This window comes from Melitaea cinxia, chromosome 16, assembly GCF_905220565.1.
Source record: "Melitaea cinxia chromosome 16, ilMelCinx1.1, whole genome shotgun sequence".
Taxonomy (NCBI): Eukaryota; Metazoa; Arthropoda; class Insecta; order Lepidoptera; family Nymphalidae; genus Melitaea; species Melitaea cinxia.
The window spans coordinates 4,394,860-4,414,702 of record NC_059409.1 but is presented as its reverse complement, the minus strand read 5'-3'; the positions used below and the strand labels follow the sequence as shown (position 1 = coordinate 4,414,702).

At 31.8% G+C, this 19,843-nt stretch overlaps 1 protein-coding gene across 1 annotated transcript; it reads right to left on the bottom strand.

The window, feature by feature from the left end:
* Window positions 1–279: 279 nt before the first annotated feature.
* Window positions 280–6,653, bottom strand: LOC123661209 (connectin-like). The gene is made up of 2 exons (XM_045596196.1): window positions 5,606–6,653; window positions 280–707 (listed from the first exon to the last, which is right to left on the bottom strand). Exons 1-2 carry the CDS (start codon window positions 6,651–6,653, stop codon window positions 280–282), a joined length of 1,476 nt encoding a protein of 491 aa, XP_045452152.1.
* Window positions 6,654–19,843: the final 13,190 nt, after the last annotated feature.

Sequence of the window (19,843 nt, the reverse complement as noted above, 5' to 3'; positions counted from 1 at the left end):
CTCTAACATATCGTACCTACTATAAGAAAACCACACTACTAACAATCGCCGTATAAACAATTACCACCGCATATACATTTATATCGAGATGTTAATTTTATTTACAATAAATTTTGAAATTTTTAAATAACCTATGGAGAACGAAAAGTCTTAGACTAGTTTAACACTTAAATTTCTACAATTTTTACAAGATTAAATAACGTAATTATTGACTATATAGATATGCGAAACGTTAATCTAATATCACAAACATCATTTTTATCTTGCAAACCTTAGAATTTAAAACAGTATCATCAAAATTACTAGGAAAAAAAAGCTAGGCAAATGTCTTCCGACATTAGAAATCGCTTTTAATCTAATCTCATTCTGCACGGGATGGCCATAAGTTTCCTCTATCGACTGCATTAATTCTTTTGGACAAGGAAGTGTCTCTAGGGGGATATCTGTTAGTTTAATTGCTTTGCTGACTTTTGGTTTTTCTTTGTCATTATTATAATCGTCGCCTTTGTCGTAATAATCATAATTGTCATCAGCTAAAACATTAATATTTTCAATTTCCTCGTCTTTAGTCTCACTGAGCCGTCTATCATTTGTTGGATCTGGTACGCACGATATTTTTTCGAGGGCATGTTTCATTGTATTATCCTGGGTTTCGTTGCGCAAAACATATATCCAGGACAGTCGGCAGTTACAGTTGAGTGGGTTACCTGAAACAAAGGAACATATTAGATTTAATGCCCAGAACAATTGCAAATTAGACCCATTTCGACCTCGGTAATTAACGAAGTCAAGCCTTCTGTGTCATTAAACTCGAAATCTTTAGATACTTAATATGCATCACAAGCATCGAGATTGCTTCTTTGAAATTCAAATTTTGATAGTTTTTTTTTCTAATCTAGCGGGAGTTTGAGTTCATTAATTCTAATGTGACTAATTAAAATCTTATGCGCATTTTTACCATTGCACTGAGAATGCACCTTTTTCACTGTGTATTCAAGAATTCATTACGCCTAAAGGACCTATTATTTTCAAGAGCACTAACTAAGAAATGCTATTAACTAACAAAGAGAAAAGTATTTATACCCTGTGGAATAATAAAGCGCGTTGAACCTTTTAATCATTTACTTAAAAAGGTCGTTAAATGTATTCATAGCGAAAGACTCTCGTTGCTAATAAAGAGTTCATGAATATACATTTTAAATGTACAATTATAAAAAGCAATATATCATTTCAAAGTTGAACGGTGATTAGAAGAAAAATTTGTCGTTTATTAAAATTTTAAGCTACAAAATAAATGATAATAATAGTAAAACTATTAAGTTAATATATTATGGTCGTTCACGCAAAATAGTCATTTAAAATTCAAGAAACGTTCCAGAATTATCCACCAAAGTTGGCAACATGGAAACCTGCGAACAGATAGTGGGACCTCGGACTTAGTTGAGAAAAATGGCTTCTATCTTTGAATAGCACGTGCGGCATCCATATTCGTTGTAAGAACATTCATTCCATGTTGAATCGAATTGACTTTGAAATATTGCATATTGGAACTATAAAGCTATTACCATTTCGTGTTCGACAAATATTTACACAAGACAATTTTGATGGCGGAAATGTATGAATCTTAAGTAAATAATGCATTTTAATACTATACATGTTAAATAGTTATCATATTTTAAGCGAGCCACGTAAAATATCAATTATTTATTCAACCCCGGGGACCTTTTAAATGTGTTCATTAATTATGTCTTATCAATTTTTATAATCATTTATACGAGAAATCAATAGCAATTTATATTTTCACGTTAATGTTACTATCATAAGATTTATTTTATAATAACGGTAAAATTTTTGTAATTATAATACTTATGAAAACGAAAAAATATTAATAGAAAGAAATGAGAAAAAGAGTAATAAGTTTTATCTTTCGTAACTTGCTAAATGAATCAATTTAAACAAAGTCTAGAAAAAAGATTTTTTAATTCATAAAAGTACCATCTACGCAAAGAAGTTTAATAATATAGTCCTAACGTTGTTTGTACGAACGAGTTCATTTGGGCATAGTTTCAACTAGATTCTAATGAAAATTCTTATCCCATTAATATATCTAACTTCACACTATAAATTGAACGTTTTACACGTTCAATCATGATAAAACTGTCGTCTACGACGTTTTTACCAAGTGATTTGTCAAGATTTTACCTCGAGTTGGAACTTATTGGTATATACTTTGTTATAGTACGTCGTAACGACCGAGTGGGAACAGATAAAGCCTACGACCGGGCAACGATAAAGTGTCACCACTGTGTGGAATTTAGTACACACACATATATCCCGACACTTGTGTGTCCGAATGTGTGTCTGTGTGTGTATTTGTAAATTGTACCCCACTTGCAAACAGTCGTACGCTATTGAGGTTTTTAAATTATTACATGTCAAAGTTAATACATATAATTAAAGGATTTGGAACTTTTATTACAGTTATTAGAGACATTTCACAGTTGAAAAGAACATTCAAATAATATTAAATCATGTTTAAATGTCTAACGGAATTGAATTTTATATTTTTTTATTTCACTTACAAAGTAGTTTCGCTTTGAAACCGGCAATAATTTAATAATTTAACAATCATTTAATTCTACGTCGCCAAAATAATTTTATTCTAATACAATGTGAAGTCTTTATTACAGGTCTAAAAAGGTTAACAGGTTTACGTTTAAGAGGAAGGGAAAGAAATTCATATTAGGTTTCATTTAAATGCGCGATATTCAAACAAGGAAAACATTAATATTTAAACTGTCATATAATCACAACTTTTATCGCTAAGACAAATTTGTTCAATTTCGATGACCGAATAACTTTGAACCCGAGCAAGTCCTTTTCATCCATTCGGCATCTTTTGTGTAGAATACGTAATACGTTTAACGTTCTTCCATCGTTTTATATAAAATTGTTAACTGGAGTTTCAACAATTTAAATTTATAAATTAAATCTTCGTTATAGATCTGGTATTGTAGACAATCGCTTAATATAATTAACCGTTGAATAATTCGTAAAACATTCACAAACAAGATTTTCCTCATTTAGTTTAGAAGCTTAAAAACTTCTTGGCTTTAGGGTAAACTTTAATTTTCGATCAAATTAAACATCACTCAAATTCTTAAAATAAGTACAAAACAATGTATATTTAATCATTGCATAGTACAAGTATAAAACAAAGTCGCTTCCCGCTGTCTGTATGCTTAGATCTTTAAAACTATGCAACTGATTTTGATGCGGTTTTCTTTAGTAAATAGAGTGATTCCAGAGGAAAATTTATATGTATAATACATGCATAATGTAGTAGAGGAACACTGATAATTTTTGCAACCGTGCGAAGCCGGGAAGGGTCGCTAGTTAACATTAAAGTAAAGGAGACACATAATAATGGAATGTTATACGCTCCTTTTGGCTTACGCTGTATGTTTATTGTGTATTAAAACTTAATTTACGACATTAAACCAGTAGGAAGATAAAGCCGGTAAAACCAGAGCCATTTTCTTTAGATTACATCACGAAATACGATTCTTATTTTCAATAGCTGCCTTTACAGCTACCGAAAATCCATTTATGAATAATATAAAGGATAAACTACCTACCCAAATATGTACTAAAATCGATTCCATTATCTAAGGATAAGATTTTTTTTTTGTTTTTTTTTCCTATTAGCTAGGGCTGTCATATCTTGGGAATCGAGGTGATTGAATTTCATGGCAAGCCTAAAAATACAGCACATTTGTGTTACCTGCCTAATATAATACTTGATTTATTCTGATACACCTAAAGAAAATTTCAGATATTTTATGATTTACGGGTTGAAAGATGTTGATAAAGAAAATAAAAGAATCATGCAAATGTTTAGAGATGCTTTTGTATTCCGTACGTGTGTACCTTATATCAAATGTTATATTGAGTATTGAACATCGCAAACATGGCTGAAAGGTCTTATATTATTGTGCCTAAATAAAGGTCACACAAGGCTAAAACAACAGAGGGAATTTCATCTTAGTAACACATACATTGTATCTAGATTACATTTATATAAAACTATAAACTTTTGTAAGCGCTCACAGTGTTCTACGAACAGTTATTTTTATAAATAGCTCAACGCTTGTCTCTCTCCACAAATCGTGATAGTTAATACTTCCTTGTATAGGCCTAAAAATTTAATAATAGATTGACTAAAGAAATTTTCGAGTGACTTTGAAATCCAGCATTCGGAAATAATAAAAGTTAACTTAATACATCTTTGACGCTAGCGGCTCTTGGCATTGTAAATCTCAAATTGTTTTTCAAGCAGTTACATTAAAAAAATATGGCAAAAAGTGGCTTTAATATCTATTCATTTCAACTTTTCAAGCTTTCACAATTTCCGTATTGTAAAAAGACAAAGCAATTTGAATTTCATAACCGAGCCCGGGTTACAGTGAACTTCTGTTTACGAGGAGAAAAAGTAACACGGAGCGACAGAACTAAATTTATAACAAACTCGACCGGCTAAAGTTTTAATCCTATTTAGAATAAGAGTAATGGAAATGGCTTACTTGATAAGAATTATTTTAATAAAGTCAAAGATAAGTATTTTATGTCGGACTTGCAAATTTTAACGTTTATTTAACATTCAAATAATTATGACGTTTGATAATAATAATTAAAAATGATTAGTACATTTCGTATTGCCACTAAATTGTACTACCAATATTTAGTACAAATCATCCTGGCGTACGGCTGATGTACAGGTACAGGTCCGTATGAGTGATTTTTTCTAATAGTACTGCCGCAGCCGTCGGCTAAACAGCACGTGCGCATACTCGTATTTCCGTTTTAATTGCGGAAGTACAGGTCAAATAAAAAATTTGAACTTCACATTTTGATGCGGATATATTGAATTATCATTTTAATTTTTTTGAAGCAAGGAATTGACATTTTTATTTCTATATAAAACATATTTGGCTACCTATTACTACGCACGTTTGTTGACATAAATAATAATAATAGTAACCACGCTCCGATAAACTCAATTATCTATACAAAACTTTAAAACGTTGTTTTAGATATTTACCTAACGTTCGTATCCTTCAGGTTTTCTTCACAATAAAAGTGACGTTGCTGTTTTATGAACAAAAGTATTTAGAAAAAACGACTGTGGTTTATTATAGGCCTGCACTGTGTCTTAAATATACGAAACGTAACTGGCTATGAGAGGAAGAGAGATAGAAAATATGTGCTTACACCTCTTTCTCTTACTCTAATCGCCTAGCCCGATGACACACTTCGTAACGCTCTCGTCACGCATTCACCAGCTTACTCCCCAAGTTAGAGTGCGTAAAGAGGTTGTACTTCAATATAAAAATTGATTTATTAAATAATCTAACTTATATATAACCAATACATACATTATGTAGCCCACTTCTATGGAGTGAAGGTCTTTTATGAAGTTGACAAGAATTTTATTGTGATACATTATTCGTAGTTCGTAGCGTAACTTCTAAGTAGGTCGCTACTGAAGTACAAAAGAATGACGTCAGACAAGTTTTAATCATGTGAAATATCACCGAGTACTTACCGTCTAAATAAACCACAGATGAAAGGGATTTGTCATTTTCAACAACTGGACGAATTGTTTCGTAGGATATCGTTGTCAAAAGATTGTCTCTGAGATCTAAGACGATGAGACTTCTTATATCGTCAAGTATGTCCTCGTAAAAAGTTACCAGCTTGTTTCCAGACAACGTCAACTTTCTCAATTGAGTGAGGCCCCCAAACGCTCTCTCCGATATATATTCTATAGCGTTATTATCTAACATCAATTCTTTCAGACCCCACAGCTCACTGAAAGCCAAGTTTCCGATCATATTTATCTTATTGTTTCTTAAGTTTAATCGGGAAAGATTCTCTAGACCCTCTAACATTTCTCTTATTATTACTGATATATAGTTGTAATCCAATTTCAGTTCAACCAGATTATTTAGGTGTTTGAAACAGCCTTCGTGTAGCAAACTTAAATTATTATTCGACAAATGTAAAACATGTAAGTTGGGTAAATTAAAAAACACATCAGTTTTCAGCTCGGATATTTGGTTATCGTCCAAACTTAGATTTGATAACATCATCATTTGAGAAAATGAATGTTTTTCTAAGCTTGTAATTTTATTTGATTTCAAAACGATTTGGCGTAGTGTGGAAGAATTTGTGAAAGCATATGGATGTATAATATTGATCGTTCCAAATTGGATGGACAAATGCTTTAGTCTGTCCAATCGAACTATAGCTTTAGCTGGAATGAAGTTCAATGCGTCGTCAGTACGAACGTTGAACATGAGGTGTTCTATTTCTGATTGCGATGAAAAACTCGGCCATATAGAATCGTCCTCAGTTAATCCACCGCCGAATATCCAGCAATCTGCTCTAGTTGCCATTTTAGGCTTATTACTGTCGCAGTAGCAATGTACTTTCGACCGTCTGTCGGAGATGTCACAGACATTGATGAAGATTGGCATTTGGTAGTGCCGTCTATCAATTTTGGGCTTCGTTTCGTTCTTGCTCTCAGTGACTGTCAATTTGACGGTCATTAATGATGCGATGATTATGAGGTACTTGCTGATTTGGTCCATTATGTTGTTTATCTGAAACAATAAAAAGTTTTTTCGTTAAAAATTGCCGGCGGAGGCTGTGTTACAATGTAAGTTATTTGGGTCCTTCGTAACTTTAATATTCTTTTTTTTCATATACTTTTTATAGTCCGAAGTTAAATCTAAAAGAGAATATAATGAGAATGTTTTTCTTTTATAATGTAATAAAAAAGGTAGTTATTAAAGCTTTCATTTTGGTTATTTATGTTTTGTTGATTTAGTAAAAATGTCAAACATTGAATAACTAAATATTATATATCAAAGCCTAGTTTACTTTAATATTTTTTACACGAAAAAGTTTGCATATGTCGCAGAACCAAAATGAAAATTCTGACACATAAATGACTATTTTCTTGTAAAACCAGCGATTACAATGAAATAAATAAAGGTATTTCTGACTTAAACCTAAAAATTATAGTAATTAAATGGAATTAAAACAAACATAATTCATATTTTGAATTTATGACGTGTTATTAACTTCATCCATCACGCAATATAAATTTATGCTGTAGCTAAAATTTCATTTAGGGCATAATGCTAAAAACTGACTTTGACTAGCCCTTTGGCGCAGTTTGATCCTCGCCTAAATATGGGTGTAGTATTTATAATTTATTTGTATATTATTCCTATCTTTATGTTTATAAAAAAAAACACAGCTAAAACAGTCGGCAGTTACCTTTGACACAAGCATCAAGTTGCTTACTTTAGGAACAGACGACCGTGTAAAAATAGTAATAAATAATAATAAATAAATAAGTATCTACACAATACACACACGGTCGTCTGCTAACATCCGAATGGTATAGCTACATTTTTTTTCCGATAAACATACTTATAAATAATACATATATAACTATATAAATAAATATTTATATTATACCTAGACTCGGGGTGGGAATCGAACCCACAACCCTCGGCTTAATGTGCTTTCCAAGGTACGAAGAGAAAATCCACAAGGAAAGACATCCAAACCGGAAAGAAATATCCCTACTAATATTATAAATGTGAATGTAAGTTTGTTTGTTACGCTTTCACGCAAAAACTAGTTAACTGATCATCATGAAACTTTGTACACATATTCTTGGAGGTATTAGAAGTAACATAGGGCACTTTTTATTTAAAAAAAAAAAAAACAATGCGTGCGAAGCCGCGGGTAAAAGCTAGTTTGTTATAAATATACATATACATTCCTAGCGGGAATCGAACTAGCAAACCGTCGGGTACTGTGAGTATGCAAAATATATTATTTATTGAATTTTAAATTGATGCGCGGCCGAAATTAGACAGACAGAGTATGAAAATAAAATGTAGAATATACCTATGTATGTTTATATATGTTTGACTTGCATAAATTTACTAAAGAGCGCTTTCGAATGATGTTTTTAAAAGAAACCTACTTTTTGAACACTGTATTGAATTCGACCTTATAAAATTTCTGTCTAATTAGCGCAACTATTGTTATATATATATATATATATATATATATATATATATATATATATATATATATATATATATATAACAGCAGTGACAATCAAAATAAAGTAAAACAAACAATTAGCAAGAATTCATATTTCCAAAAAAACTTATTTGACAGCAACGCGTGTCATGTATGTAGTGTATACACGTTTACTAATCATTATTATCTATCATCGAGGTATATCAACCTAATCAATTTATGTCGCTAATTTGTACGAGGCTACGTGACAAACTTAAATATTTGATTGTCAGCTTAAGGGATTTCAAACTGAAGTCGCTACTAGAAATTCACAAGCGGATTAAAAGTTCAACGGGGATTTGCATTGTTAAAAGTAAATTTTGACGCGGAAAAATGTTCTACGATATTTATGAAAGTACTGAATTTCGCTAGTTCTCAGTAGTTTTAACGACTGCGATATAGCAACTTAAAGTCTGAAGTTATAATTAGTATACTGAAGCTACGTGTATTGCGGAAATTAGCACGAAGGTGTATGTAGTTATATTGTGTATAAAGTTACCGTTAAAGCAACCCTAGTTTACTAATGCGGTATAACAAAAACAACGATGAGAATATTTATTATTAACACTATTGGATTATAACTTTTAATATTATATAACTCAAAGTTACAAATCTAAATATAGTTTATTTTCGTTTACGAATAAATAGCTTTATTTTTGTTTTTATTAGATACAAACAATTTTTTTTTAATTTAGTGACTTAAACTAGGGCTAATCAAACACAATAGTTAATGTGTATGTACAATACGTGAAGCTAATATTTTGTACCCTTTTTTACGAAAATGCGAAGGAGTATGAAATTTAGCACACTTATAGTTTCTATAGAGAAGGAGTGCAGAATACAAATATATATTTTTTAAATTATGAATAAAAACATATTACAAAAAAAAAACATTGCAACCACTACTATATATTTGACACAGCACGCATATATACTCTTTTGTTTAATCTTTAAACTTATACGCTTCAGCCTGTAATATCCCACTACTGGGCATAGGCCTCTTTCCCCATGTAGGAGAAAGATTGTAGTTTAATCCACCACACCGCTCCAGTGTTGGTTGGCGGATATAATATTCCCTACTATGAGTAACGATCGCTTTAAACTTATAATTTAGATTAATTATGGTCGAAATATTATTTAAATACAATTATATTTACATTAATAGAAATGATTAAAAAAAATATTGAAAATAATTCTGAATACAGCTGTAAAAAAACTTTTACTAATATAAATACATATGTAAAAAGTTAGAGATTAATGTGTCGTATTGGCTTGATAATATTTGTCTTCGAGTTCCAAAAATTATGTATCGAAAATGTACGACTATGTTTATACAATAATATTTATACAGATAAAATTCTTGATATTTTTGTCATTTTTATGGATATCGAATTTTAGTGCTTGAGGAAATTGTATGTATATGTATACATGTTATATATATATAAATAAATAAAATTGGAGTGTCTGTTTGTAATATTGAAATAATCGCTTCTTACTAAATGCATATAGATGTGTATACACGGTACATATTATACCAAAATAACATTTTTTACAATTTTCGTCCGTCTGTTTATCTGTCTGTCTGTTTATTCCGGCCAATCTCTGAAACGGCTAGACAGATTTTGACGAAACTGGTATTGGCGGATAGCTGATGTAATAAGGAATATCTTAGGCTAGTTTTATTTTAGAAATTTATTTATTTTATAACTCTGAGAACTGAACAATAACTTTTTTTATTAAATTCCACGCGAATAAAGTCGCGGGCACAGCTAGTAATTTATGTATCATAATAGTCTTAATGTTTGACGAAATTATTACTTTATTACTGAGATTTGTGATACATTTTTATTTTTATTTTATAAAGTTTTTTTTTATATAAAATGATTTTAAAACAACTACATGAATAATATTTTATTCAGAAAACAGGCTGGTTACCTCGTCATAACTATTCACTGACACCCCTAAACACATACAGCACCAGAGTAGCAGTAATAATGGCTAGAGACATAAAGGAAAATCCGTTTTATGAGCTAAGGTCTGGAAAAGGTGTTGACGTTACATTACATATAATTTCAGTTAGGTACATATTGACATATCCATGTTCATGTAATAAGCAAAAAAAAAAAAAATTATCCCACTTATAAAAAAAATCTAAGTGAAAACGTATTGCCGTACCTAGTAGTCAAAATTCATAGCACTGGCTTTTACGCTAGCCGTCACAGAATCGATCTCCGCACATGACAAACATTTGTATTTGTCATACAGATTTTTGCCTTAGTTTGGGCATTTAGGCTTATGTTTTGTGTATTTCCGGACCCTCGAAATAGGAGAAATTCCTATTTTTTTAGTATTTATTTTACATGACTAACCCGTCGACACAGATTGTAGTGGCCCTGCTTTCTGCTTCAGAACCCATACCGGATTCGATTCTCAACTAAGTCTGGGTGTAATATTTGTATGTATTAGTGTTATATGTATCATTTCTATGTATACTTATCAAAAAACATTTAGCTATAACAGTCGGCTGTTATCTATAACACAAGTATTAAGTTGCTCACCATAGGTAGAGATGACCGTGTGTATATGTTATGAGGTGTTTATTTACTTTAGTAGGTTTGTAAACAGTCACAAGGTGTAGTAGGCCACCCATAAGGTGTTAATTAGGTGTTTTGTTTTTTTTTTTTATGCAGCGATGTAATTTATTTGATAGTGAAACGTTTCCAATTGTTATAACACGTTGGCTTTGTATTTTTATGTTTCATGTAATTAAGATAACATTTACGTACATATAAAATGTTGACTCTTTTTAAATTCCAAGCTTTATTGAATTTCGCTTTGTTAGTATCCATAATTAAAAAAAAATTGAATTTTTTTTCGAAATATCAACAATTTTTTTTAGTCAAAGAGACCAATAATTTCTTACGGTTACTTTTACAAGAACCTAGAGTCCAAGTGATAAACTTACAACTTCAACCAAAACGTGATCACAATCAATCGAGACATTTGCGAGCTCAAACTTGGTGAGTGTTCATTTATAAGACTTACACTATGTTATCTCTGCAATAAGTTCTAAGTATACTTGCAAAACTAATGCGCTTTCAAACTGTAAACCTGTCTATAACGCCCATTAACATGACTTTAGAGAGCAATGAATATAAATAACCTCATAATCATTTTTGGTTTTTATACACAAAATATTTTAATAACAAATGAATAAATCGAAAGAACTCATTTACCTTTAAATGAAAACAAAATTAAGGTTTCGAGTTTATTAACGATATTTCCTTTTTTGTGGTTTATTTTAACGAGTTCATAATGCAGGCGAGGTTCTTTTTTTTATTTCGAGTGGCAATTAGCTGGAAAACGGGAAGTTAATAATTTATTCGACAAATGGTGGGTGCGGACAATACGGTCAGTGGAAAACTAAAAACTCCGTACGCAAAAAGCTGCTGATTCGAAGTTTATAAAAATATCAATTGTCTATAGATATACTATATTTTTCATGTGTAAGCAAAATGACAAGGAAATTTGATAACTGACAATAAGTGATCCTTATTGAAACTGACAGTTAAGACATTACTTCCTCTTGCAGAAATATTGTAAAAACTATTTTTTAGAACAGGAATAGATCATCATCATCATCATCATCACTTCAGCCTATCGCGGTCTACTGCTGGACATAGGCCTCCATAAGTTCGCACCAAAAATGGCGTGAACACATGTGTGTTGCCCATGGTCACCACGCTGCACAGGTGGGTTGGTGACCGCAGGGCTGGCTTTGTCGCATTGAAGACACTGCGGCCCGTCTTCGGCCTGTGTATTTCAAAGCCAACAGTTGGATGGTTATCCCGGTATCGGTCGGCTTTTTGAGTTCCAAGGTGGTAGTGGAACTGTGTTATGTCTTAGTCACCTCCTCCGATACCCACGGGAAGAGAGGGGGTGGCTATATTCTTCGTTTCCGTAACCATTCGACAAATAGAAACAATAGAATAAGTGGATTTCGTCTGAAAAGTAGTGGATTTTAAATGCCGTCGAGCATTGATGAATTTTTAAGCACGATTTTGCTTAAAAATTCAACTCGTAGTTGACGGTGAAGGGTTTTCTAAGGTTTACTCGCCAGGCTTTTACGTATATACAACAAAATTGACAAAATTATGGTGGAAAATTTTAAGTCAAACAAAGGTATTTATTCAACAGTGGGAAATTTACAGACTAGAAACAGCCTTCTACATACTAATTCTTTATACATCAAAAAATCACAAATAATCTTAGTCACAACTAATAATTGCTTGTAACAAGTTTCTTTTTTTCTATTTAAGTTTTGTGAAAAAATACCAAACCCTATTATACTCCACACATCAAATGGAAATTTTATTAAAAAGCATTACTGAAATTTAACACTAATATTAATCACAAAACTGTTTGTTCCAAATAGTTTCATACAAATTATTTTAATTATTAGTACGTTGAAATGAAATTAAATGTCTAGCTAAAATATTTAATTTGTACCTTTGTTGTTTGTTCAATTTATATCCGCTTGGTTACCGACTATTGCGCAACGAAACTTGTTTGTTGAAATATTAGTCTAAATCACGCCTACATTGTAGTTTTAATTTTTTTTTATTTAATGAAATTTCGGAAATGTTATTTTATGTATTTTGTTATTTTATCGTGATATTCTTGTTTCAATTTCGGGGGTAAATGAAAAAGTATTTTTCTTATAATATTTTAAGCCTTTCTAATTTTGAATTGTGTATTGTATACGAGAAACATTAACGTTTATTATTCAATTTACTTATCGACAACAAAAAAATGCGCTACTTAAATAAATAACCTACTAGTAACATATGCGTAGGACAAACTTAATTAGAAACCGATAAAACAGTACATAGAGGGGTTAAGGATAGTTATACAACTACGTAAAATCAAAAGTTACATACGAACAATAGATGAAAACAAAAAAAAATATTTTAATATATAACATAGATGTTATACAAAATTAAACAGCCTCAATTAAATTGTTTTCTAATATTTACTCGAATTTCACTCATTTTAATGAAACAACTTTATTAGGTTTTTATCATGCCCTACGTTTCGCAAACTTTACTAAAACCATGGTCCTCCCCTGACGTGGAAGTATCCGAAACGTCGGGTATTTAAAAAGCCTAATAAACCGTGATAAAATCCGAAAAAGTTGTTTCATTATAATAAGCCTCAATTCATTTGAATAAATGAATCCTACGTCGACTTTGATTGATTCACAGCGGTAGATAATTTGTCCATTTTTTATTAACAGTCAAACCAAACAAAAGGTTTATTGAACTCTTAAACTTATATTTTACGTACACGTTACTATATCGATAGATTTAGTTCACTACTATTATATCCAAGTTTTCGATAACTTATCTCGTGGGAAGCACGCTTGCTTTTAGAGGAAACTCGGTTAGGCACAAGCTTTGTGACATCAAAGGTAAACAGGTCTAACTTAGTTTAATGACATAATGTTGACATTATTAAATTATGTGACACATTGTTTTCGTATGGTATTCATAATATAAATACACATATGGATGAAACGTATGGATGAGACATATGGATGAAATGTAATTTTAGGCTGCTAACTAGAACTTGGTTTTATGTTATGTGAAGATAAGGTTAGTTCTCGTGTAAATAATTCGCACTAAATAAGTATAATAATTATTGCTTTACAAAATTACAAAAATAAGTATTTATACGTAAGTTGATTTGAAACGGAATTGAGTTTTACCTGTACTGACTTTTATGGCATGTGGTACACATTAATAAAACGTAATAAGATTTTCGTGCTGCAAATGAGTGTACTGTTTACTGCAAGAAAAGCGTTTACCGACCAACAGGAGTACCACAAGTATAGGCCGACTCTACATTCACTGTTAACACAGTGCAGGAGCTCTGGCTACCTTACTCACTACATAAATACAACACTACTTGTGATTCGTGTTGATTCAGCTTTGATAGTCTGAAAGATTGAGGTACTTGTCATGTTGGGCTTCTCCAGACTTTGAGAAAAATATTTTTTTTAAACCCTTTTTCATTGAAATCTGTTATATCTTTAATTTTTTTGATAAACAGGCCCGTTACAAAACCTTTCAAATTATACCACCATACACCACCCACTCGTTTCACGTTGCTACTAAAGAAATAGTATACTAGTATATAAACAATATCATATGTTGTAATGTTTTATACTCCAAGAATAACTATTGAATTTCGTGCCAAAATATCCATCAAGGGCTTCAAAGAACCATATACGTAAGTATATGTGATATCAAGAGTACTCTACGCGACAGGAAATCAGATACTTTGCGTAATTGGCAGCGAACATCGAGTGGGATGAATACGAGTATGCAAGATGAAGATAAAAGGTGATGAGACTGTGTTTAATAAATTTCATTGATTTATTTATACGGTATTATATTCTTTATTGTATTTAATTATTTAGCAAAATATCGTTACATAGGAAGTTGTCAAAGACGAGCTTATTTATAAAGAGATACCAACCCATACTAATTTATATTTTCAGTCTTTTAATTGATTGCATTACTATAAAAAAAAACAAGAGAACAAAACAATTGTGCAAAATTCTAGCAAAAATTTTTATTAAGGCGCTCACCCGGAATGCGTAAAATTTTTTAAGGAAAATACCGTATATTTTTTTGTCGTCTTTTTCTAAATTAACTTTAAGTGCTTGGTTGAATTGATTTAAAATTTGGGATACTTTACGAATCAGCGTGTTACATGCCACTATTGATCATAGGTTTCTATCTTCATGTAGGAGAAGGAGAGTTGAGGAGAAGCTTAATCCACCACGCTGCTCCACTGCGGGTTGGCGGATAAATTTACTACTATGACTAACGATCGTTATCAGATCTATTTGATAAAAATCAGAACCGACAGCTTAACGTACTCTCCTAGAAACGGTGGAGAGATCCACAAGCACACACATTCAAATCGGTAAGAAATATTTACAAATACAAATATCCAACAGTGTTACTTATTTAAGTAATATATTAGTAATTACTTCCGTGGCAGATTCAAATTAAATAATAATAATAATAATTTCATTCATTCATTACAGCCTATACAGTCCACTGCTGGACATAGGCCTCCACAAGTTTACGCCAAAAATAACGTGAACTCGTGTGTTTTGCCCATAGTCACCACGCTGGTGTGTCACGGTGCTGTGTGGCTACGGCACTAAAGAATTTAGCCACCCCCTCTCTTCCCGTGGGTGTCGTAAGAGGCGACTAAGGGATAACAAGGTTCCACAACCACCTTGGAACTTAAGAAGCCGACCGATGGCGGGATAACCATCCAACTGCTGGCTTTGAAATACACAGGCCGAAGACGGGCAGCAGCGTCTTCGGTGCGACAAAGCCAGTACTGCGGTCACCAATAATAATAATAAAAGTAATTAAAAAAACATAATAGACATAATATAATATAGAGTGATGGTACTCTCTGAAATTAAATTAAGGTTGTCTTCAGGTTCTATTATTAAAATTTAGCACACCGCTTGCATAGAATTTTTTTTTTTTTTATATTAAATACCTTTGCCACGTTCTGTCGTGACGCGACAGTAATTTTTATAACGTTGTATAAATAACTTTTACACTATGTAATTTGGCTTTTATTTGTAATCTTATTCATATAAAATATTTTTTTAATACGTGATCAATTAATTTGTCTGCATTTTGGTTATATTACTGGTACGGCAAAAAGATTATGATCCACGTTATGGAAAATATTTACTTGGTCTATTATGCTTGCAAAATCAAGAGCATTACAAACGACCAACTTTAAATAACTTTTTCGGTTCATCATTTCACGGTTCCGTTAACAAATTTAATACAATACTACTAGTTTCTGCGTAGTTTGCATCTGAAACTACGACATTACATTTTAATACCTCATTGTAGTTAGGGGCAGCAGATTTTTTTTATCTGCCTTTTATAGATTAACGTTTAATAACTTGCGCTTACGGAAATACTGGCGATCTCTGACAGCAATCATTAAAAATTTGATAGAATTTTGATTATTGTTTTCTAATGTTTACGCGAATTTTACTCATTTAATGAAACAACTTTTTTCGGATTTTATCGCGGTTTATTATTATCTTTTGATTCCCGACGTTTCGGATACTTTACAGCAACCATGGTCACGGGGGGACTTTTGATTCTTTATTTAAATAAATTGTATCATTATGATAAAAAAAAATCGCTTTACTATTAATTATATATTAAGCAAAATAGTTCACCGAGAGCAATGATTAAGGTGTTAAATCATCGCGAATTTTTCTGAAGTGTGTTCTTTGTGTAGTGTAATACGTAAACCAGACGTATGTACAAATCTAAAAAAAATAGTAATTTTGTATTTCAATTTTGACAAAGTTAAGATTATCGGATTATGGAATGTTTGAAACTTGAAACATTTCTATTTAATTAAAGAGAGGCTGACTATCATCAATAATTAAATTCCAAAAATAATTATGACGTAGATACTTGTAAATTACTATAAAACCCTTGTTTTATACATAATCCGGTCTATAATACACAAACAGTTGAGAATCGAGTTTCATTGTTTTATTTTATCTCCCGACGCCGCACATTTCCGTTTTATGTCGTCTTCAAAACATGTATTTTGTACAATTCGAACAAAAATCTGTAAAATCACAAATATATAATTCAAGCAGGCATCAAAACCGAGACCATCGACGTTTTATAACTGTCGCGTTATTATACAACGATGATTGTCATCGCAGTACTAAACCAAAACAATTGCAAATAAAATGTTTTCTTCATTCTAATAATTTCGTATTTTACACAAATTAATTGAGAAGTGTTAATCTAATATTTTGATTGCATACTTTCTAAGAAATCCATCCTTACATTTTTTCTCTTTACTTATAAGGCTAAAAGTGAGATAGGCAATGTTTGTTACTAAAGTAACAATAAAACCATAATAAAATGTATAAAGTATTGGCTTCCTATACAATAAAGTAACAAAATTAAAACCACTTTAGGAATACCAGTTTTACTACTACTGCGTTTGATTAATTTAATAAATATTTATTTTATCCAGTACTCTATTGAATATTTAGATTCGTATTTATATCTAAAATATTCGACAACCTCACGAGGCTAATATTAGATTTGACAGATGGCAGTAATTTGAAACATAAAAACGTACTGTAAGTCCAGAATTAACTTCTATTTTCATCAAAACCACATTTTGATCAATTAATGCAATTAAAAAGCTGAAAATGAATGGTAATATGAATTAAATTAAATTATTAATCGCAGATTCATTAATAATATTTTTTATCATACTTTAAAAATAATGAAAGTTCTAAGGAAATTAAATATAGATTTTACTAATTATTTTGCGGAAACTCTAAAGATAGTAAGCTGGTTTTAATTACTTTTTCTTTAAAGTAGAATGTAATTAGTTCTTGTTAAACCACCTTTCGGTGACGTTTATTAATATTATATCGCTTTAAAGAATTATTAATACCGCCATGTTCTAGACGTTGCGCGTGGTTTTACTTATATATTTGTAAAACGGCTCGCGCTTCAGCCTGTATTATCCCACTGCTGGGCATAGGCCTCTTTCCCCATGTAGGAGAAGGATTGTAGCTTAATCCACCACGCTGCTCCAGTGCTGGTTGGCGGATATATTCCCTACTAAGTAAAGAGTAAAGATCGCTACCAGGTGTACATGATAACAACTGTGACCTACGGCTTAACGTGCTCTCCGACGCACGTTGGGGAGACCCACAAGGACTGCACAAACACCCAGACTATGGCAAAAATCTGTATAGCCAGTACAAATGTCATGTGTAGGGATCGAGCCCGCAACCGCCAGCGCAAACCAGTGCTGTGAATGCTGCGCCAACGCAGTGTCTATAACAGCTCAAATAAAATATAAATCCTATTATGAACATCTTTCTGAACTCCTACAATAATACTAACAGAAGCGAATAAAGAACGGCTACTTTTTTTTATAAATGGGAACTGCCGGTTTGAGGTGCAATGCCGGACTATTCACTAAAACCCACATCTTTTTTCCCCCGGTACCTTAGTGAGGACGCCATGGGATCGTTTTCGCACACTACCACGTCGTCCCCTCCCCTCCAGGAACGGCTACCTACCATAACCTGTACGAATATTTATAAAGTGCGGGAACCAAAGTCAGCATCAGCTACTTTATATTATAACGTCTATTACTTGATTATAGTTATGGACTGTGGTATTCTTACGTCTAGTTGCTGGACCAAAGCCTCTTATATTAAAGCCCGCTCAACAGCGGATGTATTCAATAAAATTTCGTCCGCAGCATATAGGTATAGTCTGCTTTGTGATCAAATTTAAAGACGAGATGAATTGTTCAGAAAAATATAGCTCTAGCTATTTCAACTAGTGACTGTCTACCTTTAATATATTATATACACATTTCTATTTTAATAAAATAAGACACATATTATTTATTTATTTATTCATTTATTAATTCATACTTTATTGCATAATACATTAAAGAATTGTAAAAATGGCGGGCTTAATGTTCAAAGCATTCTCTATCAGTCAACCTTAATACGTACAAGAGCGGACGTTTGTAGATGTGCAAAATTGAGTATTATAAAAAATTCACATTAAGAGAAAAAAAAAAGAAATTTTCACATTTGAATAAGTATTACATTATTTCATTCGGATTTTTTTACTGAAGCTATAAAATAGAATAATAAACTTTATATCAATCTTGTAATTTATTGCTTTTTTGCCGATTGCTTCTAAAATTCAAATACGTGCAGGAATTCTCCCTAAAAATCAGTATTTTTTCTGTTTGCTGTAAAATTCTTTTAGAATCTCTCGGTTCTATAAATAAAGCCTAAAAAAACATTGATTCGCTCCAACAGAAATTTACTCCTGCTTAATATTATGGTAGAAAAGAATAAATGACAATAGAGACATATGGTTTGTTTTTTTTGCACTTTTGAGTTGTTTATACAATTATCTTTTTTATAGCCCATAAAATCATGCATATTTTACTCCATTTTTTGTATTATTTTTTTTTTTGGTGAATAATTTTTTCTTTGTAGAGGAGACTTCCTGTTTCCGGTATTGAAATATTTTTAGGCCATCAAAATGATATACAAATTGAAAATTTTTTGAATCTGAACTAAATCGACTTATAAACGTCCTACTAATTGGCAAAGACCCAAAAATAAGTAGCAGGAAAAGTAAAAGGAAAAGAGATAGATGGAAAGGATTCTATATAGGAGAAGGTATAAGAGCTTAATCTTTTTTTTTGCTTATATAACTCTAGGTCGGCAAACAAGTGATTGCCGTAGCTCATAGACATCTGCAGCACCAGGCATGCGTTGTCGACTCTATCCCCAATTTCCCTCAGGTGCTTTGGTCACCTTACTCACCAACAGGAACCTAACACTGCTGCTGTGATCTTCTATAAGGTCGAGGAATAACCCAATCACTGCAAGGTCCAGGTAATGACAACCGGTACCACAATGACACGGAGAAGAAATCGAACTTATAAAAACTGCTATGACGCTGAAGACGCTGCTGCCCATCTTCGTCCTGTATATTTAGGAGCCAGTTAGATGGTTATCCCGCCATCGGTC

Coding starts and splice junctions, on each gene's coding strand:
- LOC123661209 (XM_045596196.1), bottom strand. CDS start 6,653: ATGGACCAAATCAGCAAGTACCTCATAATCATCGCATCATTAATGACC. Junction 708..5,605: donor ATCTGTGGTTTATTTAGACG/GTAAGTACTCGG, acceptor CCTTTGTTTCAG/GTAACCCACTCAACTGTAAC.